Here is a 16,552-nt window from a genome sequence, read left to right as displayed (position 1 = left end):
TCTTGAAATAAAACTGAATAACATACATACAGTCTTTCATTATGAATCTTTTCTGTTTTCTAGGATTATATTTTTCAAGAGATGATCACCGAAACAAAATACGTAATGAACTACCTGAGGTAAATCAGAATGCTGAAATGGAAGCTTCTCTTGAAGAAATGCTTTCTGCTCTGGAAAACTGTGCACAAAAGATGGTTATTGGAGAAGAGCAATTGAGATGTCAAACTCCAGTTGGCCCAGAGCTGGATCAGGAGACAAGAGACTACGTAAGTAAATTCATTTTACACAAAGTTTTCTTTTTTCCTTTTTAAAACAAATATACCAATTTTTTTAAAGGTATGGCTAAAGTCTTAAATTCAGTTGGCATAAAGGGATGGCAGTCAAAATCAGTTTAAAAAGGATTACAACCAAAGAGAATAGGGGTATAAAAATTTGGAATTTTTTCTTATGATATTCTCTTAAGGAATTTTGATTAAAGAAATTATATAAAATGGTGAAACTACATTTTTTTTTGCTTGCCTCTTAAGAAATCTTTAATGTATGGTCATTATAGGCAAGTATTGCTTATATAGTAGTATTCTTTTGGTCAATTCATATCAATAAAAATCACATGACAATTCATAGGTTTGTAATTTCTATATTTATTGCTGTTTATCTTAAGACAGTAAGTATGATAGATGTTTATATGTATGTATTAATATATTTTTCTTGATGTGTTTTTCTTCAGATTAAGATAATGTCTGACTGTCAAGATAGTGTGGATAATGTGTCAGAAGTTTATAGCCAGATTAAGGCTAGGCCTGGCCTCACATCGATTAATGCAGTCGATCAGGAGGTCTCCAGTAAGTATAATTATTATATTTTTTCTTCTCCATTTCCATGTTCAAACAACAAACAAGATTAAAAGAATTCATAGAAACCATTAGTATTTGAACATTTCTATACATCTAAAACTACTTCCGATGTCTACGCTGCAATACAAAGGACACCTATGTCTGACATCACCTAATATGTGACATGATATGTCTGAAAACTTTTAATAACAGATTTGATATTGCAGGACAAGCAGCAAGATTGATTACCTTCATGGAAATAAATAAAAAAATAAATAAATAAAAGACTTCAAATTTTCAGCTTCTACAACTTTGCTGCTGTGCTGCAAATATTCATTGTGAATTACATTTATTTAAGTTCTACATTTTATACACAGACACTCTGGAAATTGGCAGAGTCATTTGGCATTGGATAAAATACCTCTGCTTTCTGAGTTCAATTCCTGCCATGGTCGACTTTGTCTTTCGGCTTTTCAGAGTCTATGTGTGTGTGTGTGTGTGTGTGTTTGAAAAGATTGGAGTCAAAAAGGAGTGTGATTGGGCATTTTTTAATCACTGCATGGCCACAGTCAAATGACTGAAACAAGCAAAAAAAAAAATGTTATTGAGTGCCCCTTTTTCTGACAGCCAACAATAAATGTGTGTGTGTCTGTATGTTTGTTCTTATTGAAAACCTACCCTGCATCTTGTCCCCCCATCATCACTTGACAACTGATGCTAAGGTGTTTACAACCCCGTAACTTATCAGTTTGGCAAAAGAGACCGATAGAATAATTACTAGGCTTACAAAGAATAAGTTCTGGGATTGATTTGTTCAGCCAAATGTGATGTTCCAGTATGGCCACAGTCAAATGACTGAAAAATAAAAGATTAAAAGTATATATATATATATAGTATTACTTAATAGAATATGGATTTCATATTAGATCTTAATTGGGTACAACGTATGTTTCAACATATCAGTCTGGGTTTCTTCAGGTACATTGATAAAGATGTCTCACTACAGATTTTTAGTGTCAGCTGGCTTGTTGTTATATACCCTTCATTCCCTAACTTGTATCAGTGTACCTGAAGAGACCCCAACTGATGGGTCGAAACATATATTGTACCCAATAAAGGTCTAATATGAAATCTATCTCCTACTATTAATTAATAATATTACCCTAACTGTGGAGTTCCTGATGTAGATCCAACAGAAGTGTAACACAACTGCAGATGATAACAGGTAGCCTAAACTGTGCCAGTGGTCTACTCCATATTTAAGCACACTAATCAACTTATACTTATTTGTCCAAATTCTTCATTATATATATATATATATATATATACATGCATACATACATATATTATATTTGAGTACTCTGAGAGGGTTTCTGTTTTCATTGCAGATGTATCTGACCGCTGGAATAGACTTAAAGCTCATATTATTGAAAAAGACAGCAAACTACAGAGCAACCGCAAGGATTGGTCACAGTTCAAAATTGATTTGAAGAACTTACTCGCTTGGTTGGAGAATTCTGAAATATGGTTGGACTCAGTCAATAATAAACACGTTTGCATTACAGAGCATGGCCAAATCTGCAAAAAACTGAAGGTAAGAGACTTTCAACATTTGAATAGTTAAGAAGAATAGAAGATGAAATAGCAGTCTTGTATGTTGTCTGAAAATTTAACTGGGTATTTACTAAATTTATATAAGTATGCTCTATATCTAACTATTGAGTAGTTAAACAGCTGATATATAAGCATATATGTCACCAGTTAAGTCTTGAAAGAGCAATGCCTTATGCTCTTTGATACAACATATTACTGTCTTCCTCTTAATTAAGCAAGCTGAGAAACTGAAATCTTTGCTATGTCATACTTTAAATGACAGACATTGATTTTAAAAAATATAAATAAGCAGTTAAATAAAATACATTTCTCTGCAATAAGTTATGCGACTATGTAAATTTGTGCAGTCATTCAATCCAGCCTGCCTTAAAGTTAAAAAAATAAACTGAAAGCTATTTCAGAGTATAAAATGATTTAAAAGTAAACACTGGAACTTTATTTAAATTTGGATATTTAATATAATTGTTGTAATGTGATGAAAAACACAACACACTGTAGCTGTGTTAAAAAGTTGCTGCTTCGCTTGAATATCTATACATGTACATGTGTACGTATTTGTATTTGTGTACATTGAAGCTTCAAATATATACATATATACATAAACACTCACACTCACACACATATATATACATGCATACATATATGTATTTCATTTTCTACATGTTTGTATGTGAGCATAAATTATAAATATATATACATACATACATATATACATATATATATATATATATAATATATATATATATATATATACATGCATACATATATATATATATATATATATATACATACATCATACATACATACATACATATATACATACATACATACATATACATATATATATATATATACATATATATATATATTATATATAATATATATATATATATATAATATATATATATATATATATAAATTCTTCTTTTATTACAGACTCTTCAGACTGAACTAACATCTAAAGGAACCATTATAGAGTCTTTGAATTTGACAGGAAGTATTTACAGTAAAGGAGCATTGGAAGGAAATAAAACAGTGAAAAATAATATTGATATTATGAACAAACGGTGGGGAAGTGTGAATAGCAAATGTGAGAACTTACAACTTCATTTGAATGGAGTTATATCTAATTCTGATCGCTTTATTCAAGAAGTGCGATCTTTGAACATTTGGATACGTTATATTGAGGACCAGCTAAAACTATGCAGAACTCATACAATTGATATTGATAGTGCGGATATTCAGGAAAAGTATTCTAAATTAAAGGTAAGCTCTTGTCACACTTTGTGTGTTAATTCATCTGTGGTAGTTTAGTCCTATTTTTGTTTTAAGCATTCTAACCATGATGTTCCTATCTTTACAAACATAGTTTATCTTCAGTTACGTTATCCTTTATCTCCTGCCTTTTTTTTTTTTTTTTTAGAGACAGCAGTATATAATATGAATGATATTTTCATGCTATATCTAGCAGATCAAGTAACCACATAGAGGCTCCCATGGTTCATGGCAAAAGTGGCTTCCTTGAATTGTATATTCAAGAAAACAGCAGAGTCATTGAACATATTGATTTCTGTGTGATAGTATTGATAAATCTGAATATTTGCCATGACCCAAAGACTCAAATACTAGTCTGGTCTCTAAATTTGCATTTGTTTTTTTTAACCCCAGGTCAACCAGGATTAATCACATCTAGATCCAACCATGCCTACCCTGTTTCTTTTTGTTTTTTTAATCGATATATTGCAACCATGTGGTTTCAGTTTCTGTCCCACTACACAATACCTTGAGCTAGTATCTTCTTCTATAGCTCCAAGTCGACCTAAACCTTCTAAGTAAATTTGGTAGATGGAAACTATGTGGAAGCCCACTATGTGTGTGCATATATATAATTAATAAATCTTAGGGTAGCAAAAAAACTTTAGAGAAATTCTTTGCTACCAGTAGTCTAGCGAGAAGGAAAAATTAGTTAATAGACTATATATTATTCATATAATAATACAGTGTACATTTAAACACATAAGACATCTGACTTGATAGAAAGAGTAGTTAAACTACAAACCACTAATAGTAGTAATTCTAGTAGTAATTCTGAAAGGGAAGGAAAAATAAAATAGGGTAAATGTTTTTATTTTTCATTCCCTTTCAAAATTACTTCTATTAGTGGTTTGTAGTTTAACTACTCTTTCTAGCAAGTCAGATGTCTATTATGGTCATCTTTTATGTGTTTAAAATGTACACTGTATTTATATATATATATAATAACAATAATCCTTGGATGGAATTTATAAATTAGATGGAATTTCAGCTCAATGCAGCCCTGGAAAACTGGTTCACCAGTCTGCATCACTAGGCTGTGATCAGCATAATAGAATAGGAGCTTTATTTGCATATTCAAAAGGTTTCCCCTAAGCAAATTAAAATATATGTGTTATGTGTGTGTGTATAATAATAATATTAGGGAGTATATCCAAACTTACAGGGAAAAATTAGATTTAGGATTAAATCAAATTTCGCAGTATAAATATAAATTAAATTAGAGATAAAACCACTATTAGGCAACTCAAACAGCGATAGACATAAACCAAAACATAAAAACAAAAAATAAATATAATTAATATAATATATAATATATATATAAAATGTAAAATTTTTAATTTTTAAATTTATTTTTTTATATTTTTATATTTTTAAATGTTTGAGTTGCCTAATAGTGGTTTTATCTCTAATTTAATTTACACACACATATATATATATATATATATATTCCAAAGTGTAACTACATGTGGATTGTTGGCAATTTTTTTCTTCCGTCTTCCTTTTCTTTTGGACTTTCCTCTGTCTCCTGTTTCTGAAGAAGAGCTTTGCTCAAAACAGAAAATACTCTTTCTTTCTTCCCCTCAGCAACTTATTAATACTTTGCATGTACCACGTCCTCACTTTGTTGTTTTTTCCTGTGTTTTTTTCTGCATTTTTTTGGATAAGTACAAGACTTTAAAAATAAATATAAGTACTGAAGTCAATTCGCCCCAGCAAGGCCGCAGTCCAGTGACTGAAACAAGTAAAAGATAAAAGAGTACTTAGGATTACATTGTCTGATATGTATTTTCCTTTCTTTATGTGATTGATTATGATTGAAAAGTGTCTAAGCTGTTATTATCGACAAGTCAAGCAACTATGAAGGTGCATTCCTATTGGCCTGATCCACTGGTGTGTGTGTGTATCTATGTCTGTGTTAGGGTTGATTTGTTCAACTAAAACCCTTCAAGGCATTGCACCAGCATGGCCACGGTCAAATGACTGAAACAAATAAAAGATAATCTACTTTATTGATGTACTGGTCCTTTATGACCTCCAGGTGGAATTTGAACTCAGAATACAGAAGTATGAAACTAATAAACATTCAAGCCCGGTTCTCATTAATTAAAGAAAACTTATTAATTAAAGCCAACATATTCTGTGACTTCATTCCAAACTAATTAACCCTTTTGTAACCGTATGCATTTCAATTAATTTTGAAAATATTCAAGAATTTGGAGGATTTAGTAAATGGAACAGAACAAAATATTGTTATGTAAAACGATGATGGATGATTTTAATTTAAATAGGAACGTTTTAAAATGGGAGGCTTTTCTCTCCAAGAACCAGAGGTGGTCTTAGGTGGGTTGGTATAAAAAGGGTTAATAATAATTAATTAATAGTTCAACTCATACTTTAGCAAAAAGAAATTAACAATGGAAATTCCAAAAAAAATAAAACTTAGTGAGTGATGTGTTCTATCAGGCTATTGAAAACCATTCAAAAGAAAGGATGTTTATATTCTATAAACATTTTAATTGAAGATTTGCAGCAAACCAAATCGATTAATGGAAATGAATGGGAAAAACTAAAGTCAAGGACATTTTAAACTTGTTTAAAGACTAAATAATATATTCTTTTGAAAGTGTTACTGGCATCGTGTTAAACTTTACGCTTCAACATGTGCCTTGCAATGTAATGTCAATTTTCTCCAAAGACCTGAAAGAATTTCCAAGAGATATTCTTTTACTTCATCAGGTTATGTTAGTCAGGTATAGGTTCAGGAATTGCTGTGTGGTTCAGAAACTTGCTTTACAACCACATGGTTTCAGATTCAATGCCATGGTGTGACATCTATGGCAAATGTCTTCAACCTTAGGCCCAAATTTATCATACACACACACATCATCATCATCATCATCATCATTTAATGTCAGTTTTCCATGCTGACATGGGTTATATATATATATATTTATTATATATATCAACATTATCATCATCATTGTTTAACGTCCGCTTTCCATGCTAGCATGGGTTGGATGATTTGACTGAGGGCTGGCAAACCAGATAGCTGCACCAGGCTCCAATCTTGATCTGGCAGAGTTTCTACAGCTGGCTGGCATTAGGAAGGGTATCCAGCTGTAGAAACTCTGCTAGATCAAGATTGGAGCCTGGTGCAGCCATCTGGTCCGCCAGCCCTCAGTCAAATTGTCCAACCCATGGAAAGCAGACGTTAAACAATGATGATGATAATGTTGATATATATATATATATATGTAACACACACATAGAAGCACATCTGATAGGTTTTCATCTTTCCAATTTCACTCACAGGGTATGGGGTGGCCTTGGACATTTGTCCAAGATACCATGCAGTGAGATTGAACTTGCGACCTTGTGGTTATGAAGCAAACTTCTTAACCATTCAGCCATGCTACACAAAATATATAAATGTGTGTGTGTGTGTGTGAGTGTAATATATATATTATCTAGTCTAGTGATGGTCTGCCCTTGAGTAGGTGGGATTTGAACTCAGAATGTAGAGAGCCAGAAGATATACTGTAAAGCATTTCTGCTGAGATGCCAATGATTCCAGGACTCTCCCACCCACAGACCAACATGAAATGAAGTGTTTTGCTCAAGAATATGATGTGCCACCTGGTCCAAATATCAAAACCACAATCTAGCATTTGTGAATGCAACACCCTAACCACTAGTACACACACACCTTCACATACATATTGCGTGTGTGTGTGAGTAGATATAACAGGGAATTTATGCTGATACTATTTCTTATTTCATTGTGTAACATGAGCTTTTGGAATTCAGTTTTTAGTAATAGCTGAAGATAGAGTAACAGAGTTCTCAGATTTGAGTCATGTCGAGATAAACTTAGCAATCTCCAAAAATGATTATTTATGACGTATCGAAATAAGCAACTGAAGAATTTTATTGTGTGACATTTCAGTGTCATAGATCAGCCTTAATATTATTTAAAGGGTGAATATGTAACCTTTATACGATCATATTTCTACAGAAAATATGTGTGGCTTAAATTAGGTTGGAAAATAAGTTTCAAATGATTTAATAAAATACACCTATATCTTTCATTATAAAGCCGAATTTTGGAAATTTAAGAAAATGTTCTTGCATAATATCATGATGGAAATTTTTAATTTAAATATGAGCACTTAAGTATGAACTCTTTTGATACAAACTTACTTGAGACTCCCCATGGTTCTGTGACAGAAGCTTCATGTTTTGAAGTGATCTAAATTTAAACAAAATTTTAATATTTTTACCTTTTCCTCAGTTTACCTGGATTTACTTGTAATTAAAGTCACTTTGATACAAAAGTTATATAAAAGAATTGATTAAGAACACTTTCTTTAATTATGTTCCGAATGTCACATTAATATGTTGATAAGTAAAAAAGTTGCAGTTATTTAATGAAACTAGTCTAAATTCATGATTATTTTAGAATTTAATTGAAACTCACGTGGGGTGTATTTTGGTCAGAAATATAGTAACGAAAGGGTTAAACCATCCATCAAAATTTCATGTTAGTTTATATTACAAACTGTGGCTTAATAGAAAAAAAGGTTATTTTATTAAACTCTTCATTATTTTCAAAATTGATTGAAGTGAAGGAAGTGCATTTCAATAGAAATACAGTAATAAATGAGTTGAAATAAAGATGTTTTACATTACAAAACCAGAAATGGACTCCGGTAGGTTGGCATCAAAAGAGGTCTGTAGATACATGACACAAACTCAGAAATAAATGGACTGCAAATATGACATGCTAATTATATGATAATTACCTCACATTGTGTGCATGCATGTGTGTGTGTGCGTATTTGTATGTGTGTGTTTGTTGATTATCTTTACAAGTAGTTATCCATCAATTTAATGTTCATATATAATGCTATAAATAACAACATATGAAAACAGACACACACACCTGGACAGCTCCTTGCTAGTCAGCTCCATATCAAACCATCCAACCCTTGCCAGCATGGAAAGTGGATGCTAAATGATGATGATGATGATGATATAAAAGGTATGATTTACTGACATATATAAATCATACTGTCAACATCCACACTCTAAGTGGAAACTTATCCTTGATACAGTTTAAATATTCTTTTACTCATTCTTCGATTTCAGCTTCTGAAGGCAGAAATTGAACAGAAGCAGCCACACATTAATTCTTTGAAGGAAACATCAATGCATATAACCTTTGACAATAAGGACCCTGCTAAAGCTAAAGCAAAGGATGACATCCATATCACATCTGCCCTTGCTTATGCCCTATATAACCAGATCTCTACAAGCCTTGCTATACTTGAATCAAGGGCCGACTTCCAGAAGCTATTGGTAAGTAAAAGATATTTGTTATTAGATGATGCATATTATAAAAGATTTCCAGTTTTTAAACATGACATACATGTTACCATTACTGGGTTACATGGTTCAGGTTTAATATAATCCACACCTTTCCTTTTTTTTTGTATGATATATATATATATATATATATGTGAGAGCACATAGCTTAGTGGTTAGGGCATTCGGCTCATGATCGTAAGGTTGTGAGTTCAATTCCCAGTGAAGTGTTGTCCTTGAGCAAGACACTTTAATTCACGTTGTTCCAGTCCACTCAGCTGGCAAAAATGAGTAGTACCTCTATTTCAAAAAAGGGCCAGCCTTGTCACACTCTGTGTCACGCTGAATCTCCCTGCGAACTATGTTAAGGGTACATATGTCTGTGGAATGCTCAGCCACTTGCACGTTAATTTTACGAGCAAGCTGTTCCATTGATTGTATCAGCTGGGACCCTCATCGTTGTAACTGACAGAGTGCTCTTATGTATGTATATATATATATATATATAATATATATATATTGGTTTTAGGAAAGACATACAGCCATAAAAACCATGCTGAAACAGACAAATGGAACCTGGGCAGCTTTCCAGCTGGCCAACTTCTGTCAAACCATCCAACCCATGCCTGCATGGAGTATGGACATTAAAAGATGATAATCATGATCATGATATATAAAATATCTATTACATATATATATGTGTATATATGATCATCATCATTTAATGTCTGTTTTCCATATGTATGTTTGTGTGTCTGTGTGTGTATATGTATATATGTGTGGGTATACACACAGACACACACACATATATATTGGGGGAGACATACATATATATTAGATCTAGATCAGCCCTGAAGAGAAAAATTTATGACTGAATATGTTCCAACTTTGATGGATAATTTCAGGAGTGACTGTGTGGCTAAAAGTTTGTTCCCCAACCACATGATTTGGGGGTTTAGTACCACTGCAGGGTATAAAACTTCCAATCAACCACTGAAACATGTTTGGCCATGGGGAAATATTATTTCTCCCCAATATTATTAATATTGGAAAAGCATTTGGTTGTAGAAAATCTGCCTCAACAAATTCCGTCTAATGCAGTGCTCTACAACTAGTATGCCGTGGCACACTGGTGTGCCATGAGATGATGCTAGATGTGCCACAGTGTAACCTGAATATAATTTTTTTTCCCTATACCTTTAGTTATATTTTTAGTTCAGATGCACTGCTGAATTTTGAAAAGAGTGTAAGTGAAAAAAGGTTGCGGTCTAACCCAAGCAAGCATGGTATTGTGGACATTAAAACAATACTGATGATGATACATTTATGACTACATTATCTAATGTCTTCTTTTTTATGATGGTAGAGTGTGAAACCACAGAATTCAGTTGGTCAAACGATTGCACAAAAACTCACTTTTAAGCTCAACGTTGTACTTGTAAAACTGAATGCTGTTCTTGCTGGTAGATTAAATCATCTGGTTTGCCATTATCTGCTCTATAAGTACCCCCAGTGAAGGAGCATGGCTCAGTGGTTAGAGCGTCGAGCTAACAATCATAAGGTTGTGAGTTTGAATCCCAAACTGGGTTGCATGTTGTGTTCTTGAGCAAGACACTTTATTCATGTTGCTCTAGTTTACTCAGCTGTAGAAATGAGTTGTGGTGTCACAGGTGCCAAGCTGTATCAGCCTTTACCTTTCCCTTGGATAATACTGGTGGCATGGAGAGGGGAGGCCGGTATGCATGAGCAACTGCTGGTCTTCCATAAAACAACCTTGCCAGGACTTGTGCCTGGGAGGGTAACTTTCTAGGTGCAATTCCATGGTCAGTCATGACCGAAGGGCATCTCAGCAGCAAGTACCTCCAGCAGAGTCCATTCTGTTGCAGACATTTGAGCTAAGTCTCCAGTCTCAGGATACAATACTTCCCTTCCTCTCACCTGTCTCAGAGATTCTGAAAATGGTTTCAGGCACTGCTTTTCCACTAATATAAAAAGAGAAAATATGCTTTTGAAATGATAAAGACATTGTTGGTGTATGGGCAGTACAAAACAATATAAATAATTTTGTTTAGTCATTTTATATTTGTCATATTACATTCTATGTATTTGAACAGCTACTTGTGTGCCAAAGGCATGCTTTATAGTAGATTAAAGGCATTTAACAAGAGCTGCTGCTGCTACTACTGCTTCCACTATGACTATAATATTTTGAAACCAAATTTTTCCTTTGTAGCTGAAATTCTTCATGTTTTATTTCATATTGTTTACAAGTCAATTCTAAAAATTCAGTGTTTATATATATGTGTTCATGTACATATGTGCATATATATATATGTATGTATGAATGTATGTATGTATGTACGTATGTATGTCTGTCTGTATGTATGTATGCATGTATGTATATGTGTGCATATACATACATATATGTATATATGTGCAAGTGGGTATATGTATATATATATATATAATATATATATATACATATATATATATATATATATATATATATATATTATATATATATATATATATATATTTATGTATGTGTGTGTGTATATATACATCTATGTATATGTATATATGTTATATTTTGAAATTTATTATATTTTCTGGGGGGTTTTTTTGTTATCTCCATGTTCTTCATGACAAAAGAACAACTATAGCAACAAGATTTTTCCAGTGACCACCTTAACATCACAAGTCGCTCACTGTTATTATGATTTCTCTCTCACTTCTTAAACTATTCGCTTCTATACTACTTGCTATTATACATTTCCTTACAGCGACATCAAAGTAATGAAAGCCGAGAAAGAACTACTTTATCTCCATTTGGTAGAATCAGGAAGGTAAGCATAATATGATTCTTCTTAAATTTGATTTATTTGGTTATTATATTAGTTTTCTTTTTGCTTGAAATAATTTATCTTTTTTTTTATTTTAATGTGATAAAATATAATTCAGGTGAAATTTTATGCAATATTCTTTATACTCTGGGACCAAAATATATTTTTAAAATGTATTCTTGGAATAGCATACCAAGTACAGCTTGCCAAAATGCAAGACATCCTTCTATCATGAGACACTGTCTATTGCAAAGTAGAATGCAATTCAAATTTTTCCCCCCCAAAAAAAAACAGAAATTGAAAAAATGGGAAAAAAACATGTATTACAAGATTGGAATCAGACAAGAAAAAAGATTTCATAATTGTATGTTATATTATATTTTATATATTTATCTATTTATTTGTCAAGAGATACAAGTTATTATGTAGTATGTTAGAAATATGTCTTCAACACACGCATACATGCACACATTGTTCACTATAGTCAGAGGAACTCCATGTGGTATCTCAAATTGTCAAAGTATCAGTTAAAAATCACCTTCTGTAATCTTCCAACTGTTTTTTAAAGAAAATATAATGATCCTTAAGTTTTAGTACACACTGTTATTTGGGTGTACTAGACGTACATTTTTAGAACACCCCAAATATATATATATATATATATATATATATATATATATATACATACATACATAAAACATGATAGCCAGAGCTTCAATAATGATTAAACAATAGAATTATGCCATCTGCACACTGAACTTCTTTTCAGCTAGCAACATGGAACTCAAATGGGTTACAGTATTTGTGTAAAACATGCTCTACAACAAATGGTTAAATCAAATGTAATAAAATACAATAAAGACAAAAAGAAAACACTGTGACAGCCTGAAAGAGCACACCAATTTCTCTGAAACTTGGTCTCAAAATATGACATTTTTATGCTATAACTTCCTGAAATGACATAAAAATGTCTATTCGATACTGTTTAGATATTAAAAAATTTTCTTAGCTTGTGTTGACCAAAAATATCTAATAAATTGTACCTAAAGTTTATGCAGTTTGAGCACAGATCTTAAAGCCATCTGTATTATAAAAGTGAATGAATTTGAAGTATAAGGGAAAATAAAAGTTGAAATAATTAGTTTTTGAGTTATTAGAATCCTGTTTTTGTCACATATCTTTATATAAACCTGAATGAAAAATAAAGATATATAAAAGTTCTCAGACCAAAAAATAGTATTGGAACATTTTAGCACATTGAATGAAACATAGGTGTAGTGACTATGCAGAATGATCTTAAAGAAGTTATTTAATTCTATATGGTTAAATCAAATAAATTGCAAAGTAGTGAAAAACAAAACAAAAAGGCTATGCTAAACAATAAGAACTCACTGATTTCTCTAAAACCTGATCTCATATAAGGCCATACATAGACAACTCTTTTGATACCATCCCACCTGGAATCACTCCTGATTCTATGATACAAACTTCCTATTTTAAAGTTATCTAAATTAAAACCTTCCAACAAGATGTCATGGTAATTCTTATTCCAAATACCTGGTTCATAAAGACAAAGTTATTTTATTAGGTTTTACATCAATTTTAAAATAAGGTAAAAGAAAAGCAGTATATTTCAACAGAAATATGATAAGAGGGTAAGCAGCCTACTTTATATAGCAGAGTATCAAAAACTAATTCTCAGCTTGTTTTAACCAAAGTTGTTTATTAAATTGTAACCAAAACTTGTACAGTTTGAATACAGACATGTAGTTATCTTAAAGATGTCTGTGTCTTAAAACTAAATATCTATTCTATTTTCATACAAGATATCTTTTTATTAAAATCTAACAACTTCTTGTTACATAATAAAATATTCAGAGTTAGTTCCAAAACTCATTCTCACTTTTATTATTTTGAATCTACTGCCATGTATACCAGTAAGGGGAGTTTAAGTATATTTCGAAGACTATCATTTTCAAAGGCAAGATTCTTTCATAATATTTTACAGTTCCCTTAATCATTTTGCTTCAATTAATTTTAAAAATAATGGAAAATTTAGTAAAATAACTTTCTCATTATTAAGCTCAAGTTTGAAACAAATTAATATTAAATTCTGATGCAAGGATTTAATTCAGATCACTTTAAAACAAGGACTTTGTATCAGGGACAGTTTCAGGAGAGTTAGCATCAAAAAACTCAATTCCTGCACAAAAATTAAAAGCTTATTATTAAACAAATATGAGATGAAATAATCAATTTTTGTGTAATTAGGGTCCTGTTCTTTTATATACAAATACATACATACATACATATATATATATATATATATATATATATATATATATATATATATATATATATAAACCTGAATGAAAAAAGCAATAAAATTGTATCAGAATATTTAGATAAGTTTAATGAAACGTAGGTGCAGTCACTATGTGAAATAATTCTATAGAAGTTATTTTAATTCCAAACTTACATCTAACAAAATAAAGTTGCTTTCTGGTAGAAATTTTCAATTACAGTCAGAGTCCTCTTAAGACAGCTGCCTATGACAAGATCTTTGAAAGAATAAAATAGATTGCAGAACAAAACATTATAAATTTTTTTTTTTAATGTGAAAGTGATGGTGGAAGATAGGTGGGCATACAAGAAATTCTGTAACGGAACTAAGTGATATTTTCTCTTTCGTGATTAGTTGAAGATATTTCTTTAGAATTATATCTTTTTTCAAAAATAAATTTGTAAGAACATGTTTCCTTGAATAACGGAATATTTTCCCCATTTAGTTACTAGAGTGTTTTGGAGTTTTTTTTTTTATAAAACTTTCTAATTTAGAACAGAATCTGTGGATCAAGAAAAATATTTCATTATCTACTTTACATTTCATGCTTTGTTTTATTTTTTTCAATTCTAAATTGCACTTCTTTCAATAACATTGTTATCTGATATTTAAATCATGTCTTACTCTTAAACTTTATGCACTTGAAACATTAGAAATAAGGATTGGAAATAACATTTCTATATATTTCTTTTTAAATAATTTTTGTTAATCTTCTTTACAATTCATTGTTTTGTATTAGTAAATAATATTTTTAGCCTTTGTACAAATGTATATGTAAATTTATACAGATATATGTGTGTGTGTGTGTGTGTGTGTGTGTGTGTGTGTGTGTGTGTGTGTACATATAACACACACACGCACACATTCAGTCATAAATTGTTTTATACATCTTTCTACGATGTAATCAGAGGATAAAATGCAGAACCCAGTAGCTCTATTACAAGGTCTTACTATCTACATTTTACTTCCACTTTCTGTGCCAGCATGGGTAGGATGAATCATTGTGATTTGAATCAAATCTTCAAAGAAGCTACTGGTGCTCCTAAGCTTTTTGAAAGCTTACACTTTGTGTCTGCAGTGTTTTCTGTGTTGTTCATCCAAATCATTCATGTGACCTGAACTAAACAATAGAAGACCAAATATTCTCACCTAGAAGCTATTTTGATATTTCTATTTATTTCACTCTGACTCTGTATGTATGAGGACATGGCTACTTTCCACAACCATGAAGCATTAAGTATTGTGGGAATGAATCAATTTATCAATACACACACACACATACTCACACATTTACATACACACACTCATCATATGGCTATAGTAGAAGACACTTGCCCAAGGTGCCACACAGTGGGACTGAACCCGGAACCATGTAGTTGGTAAGCAAGCTACTTACCACACAGCCACTCCTGCACCTATAATAATAATAATAATCCTTTCTACTTGAGGCACAAGGCCTCAAATTTGGAAGGAAGGGATTAAGTCCGCTACATCAACCCCAGTTTGTAATTGGTACTAATTTTATCGACCACAAAAGGATGAAAGGCAAGGTCAACCCCAGCGGAATTCGAACTCAAAACCTAATGGCAGATGAAATACCACTAAGCATTTCGCCCAACGTGCTAACGATTCTGCCAGATCGCTGCCTAATAATAATAATAATAATTTATTTCTTTATTGCCCACAGGAGGCTAAACATAGAGGGGACAAACAAGGGATTAAGTCAATTACATCGACCCCAGTGCCTAACTGGTACTTAATTTATCGACCTTGAAAGGATGAAAGGCAAAGTCGACCTTGGCGGAATTTTAACTCAGGACGTAACAGGAGACGAAATGCTGCTAAGCATTTCACCTGACATGCTAGCATGCCACCTTAATAATAATAATAATAATAATAATAATAATAATAATGAGGAGGATTATTTGAAGACTGACATAACTCTCCATGAAGGTAAATACACGATAAGAAGAGCAAGATAATAAATAGAGGTTGGCTGTGTTTATTGCATTGAACAATATTTCAACAGTATGTCTATCTTCCTCAGGTTCATTTTTCATTTTGAATTCAAGGAAGACAGACATTTCTGTCAAAATATTTAATAAACAGAATCCATCTCTATTTATTACAAATTGTATTGTGCTCTTCTCATTGCGTAATAATAATAATTCTTTCTGATTTTGACACAAGGTCAGAAATTTTGAAGAAAGGGTGTAAGTCAATTACAGTGATCCTCA

The 16,552-nt window shown here is 31.7% G+C and overlaps 1 protein-coding gene across 9 annotated transcripts in view; it reads left to right on the top strand.

Moving 5' to 3' along the window:
* LOC115210341 (nesprin-1) overlaps window positions 1-16,552 on the top strand; it is an 870,646-nt gene that overhangs the window by 830,270 nt on the left and 23,824 nt on the right. For all 9 annotated transcript variants that reach the window (XM_036502466.1, XM_036502469.1, XM_036502465.1 and 6 more), the window contains 6 exons: window positions 64-266; window positions 728-842; window positions 2,222-2,427; window positions 3,384-3,713; window positions 8,913-9,122; window positions 11,912-11,974. In XM_036502466.1, coding sequence (XP_036358359.1) covers window positions 64-266; window positions 728-842; window positions 2,222-2,427; window positions 3,384-3,713; window positions 8,913-9,122; window positions 11,912-11,974 — 1,127 coding nt within the window. The remainder of the gene's footprint in view (window positions 1-63; window positions 267-727; window positions 843-2,221; window positions 2,428-3,383; window positions 3,714-8,912; window positions 9,123-11,911; window positions 11,975-16,552) is intronic.

The sequence above is a fragment of the Octopus sinensis genome, linkage group LG4, assembly GCF_006345805.1.
Source record: "Octopus sinensis linkage group LG4, ASM634580v1, whole genome shotgun sequence".
Classification (NCBI taxonomy): domain Eukaryota; kingdom Metazoa; phylum Mollusca; class Cephalopoda; order Octopoda; family Octopodidae; genus Octopus; species Octopus sinensis.
This window is presented reverse-complemented; position numbering and strand designations above follow the sequence as displayed.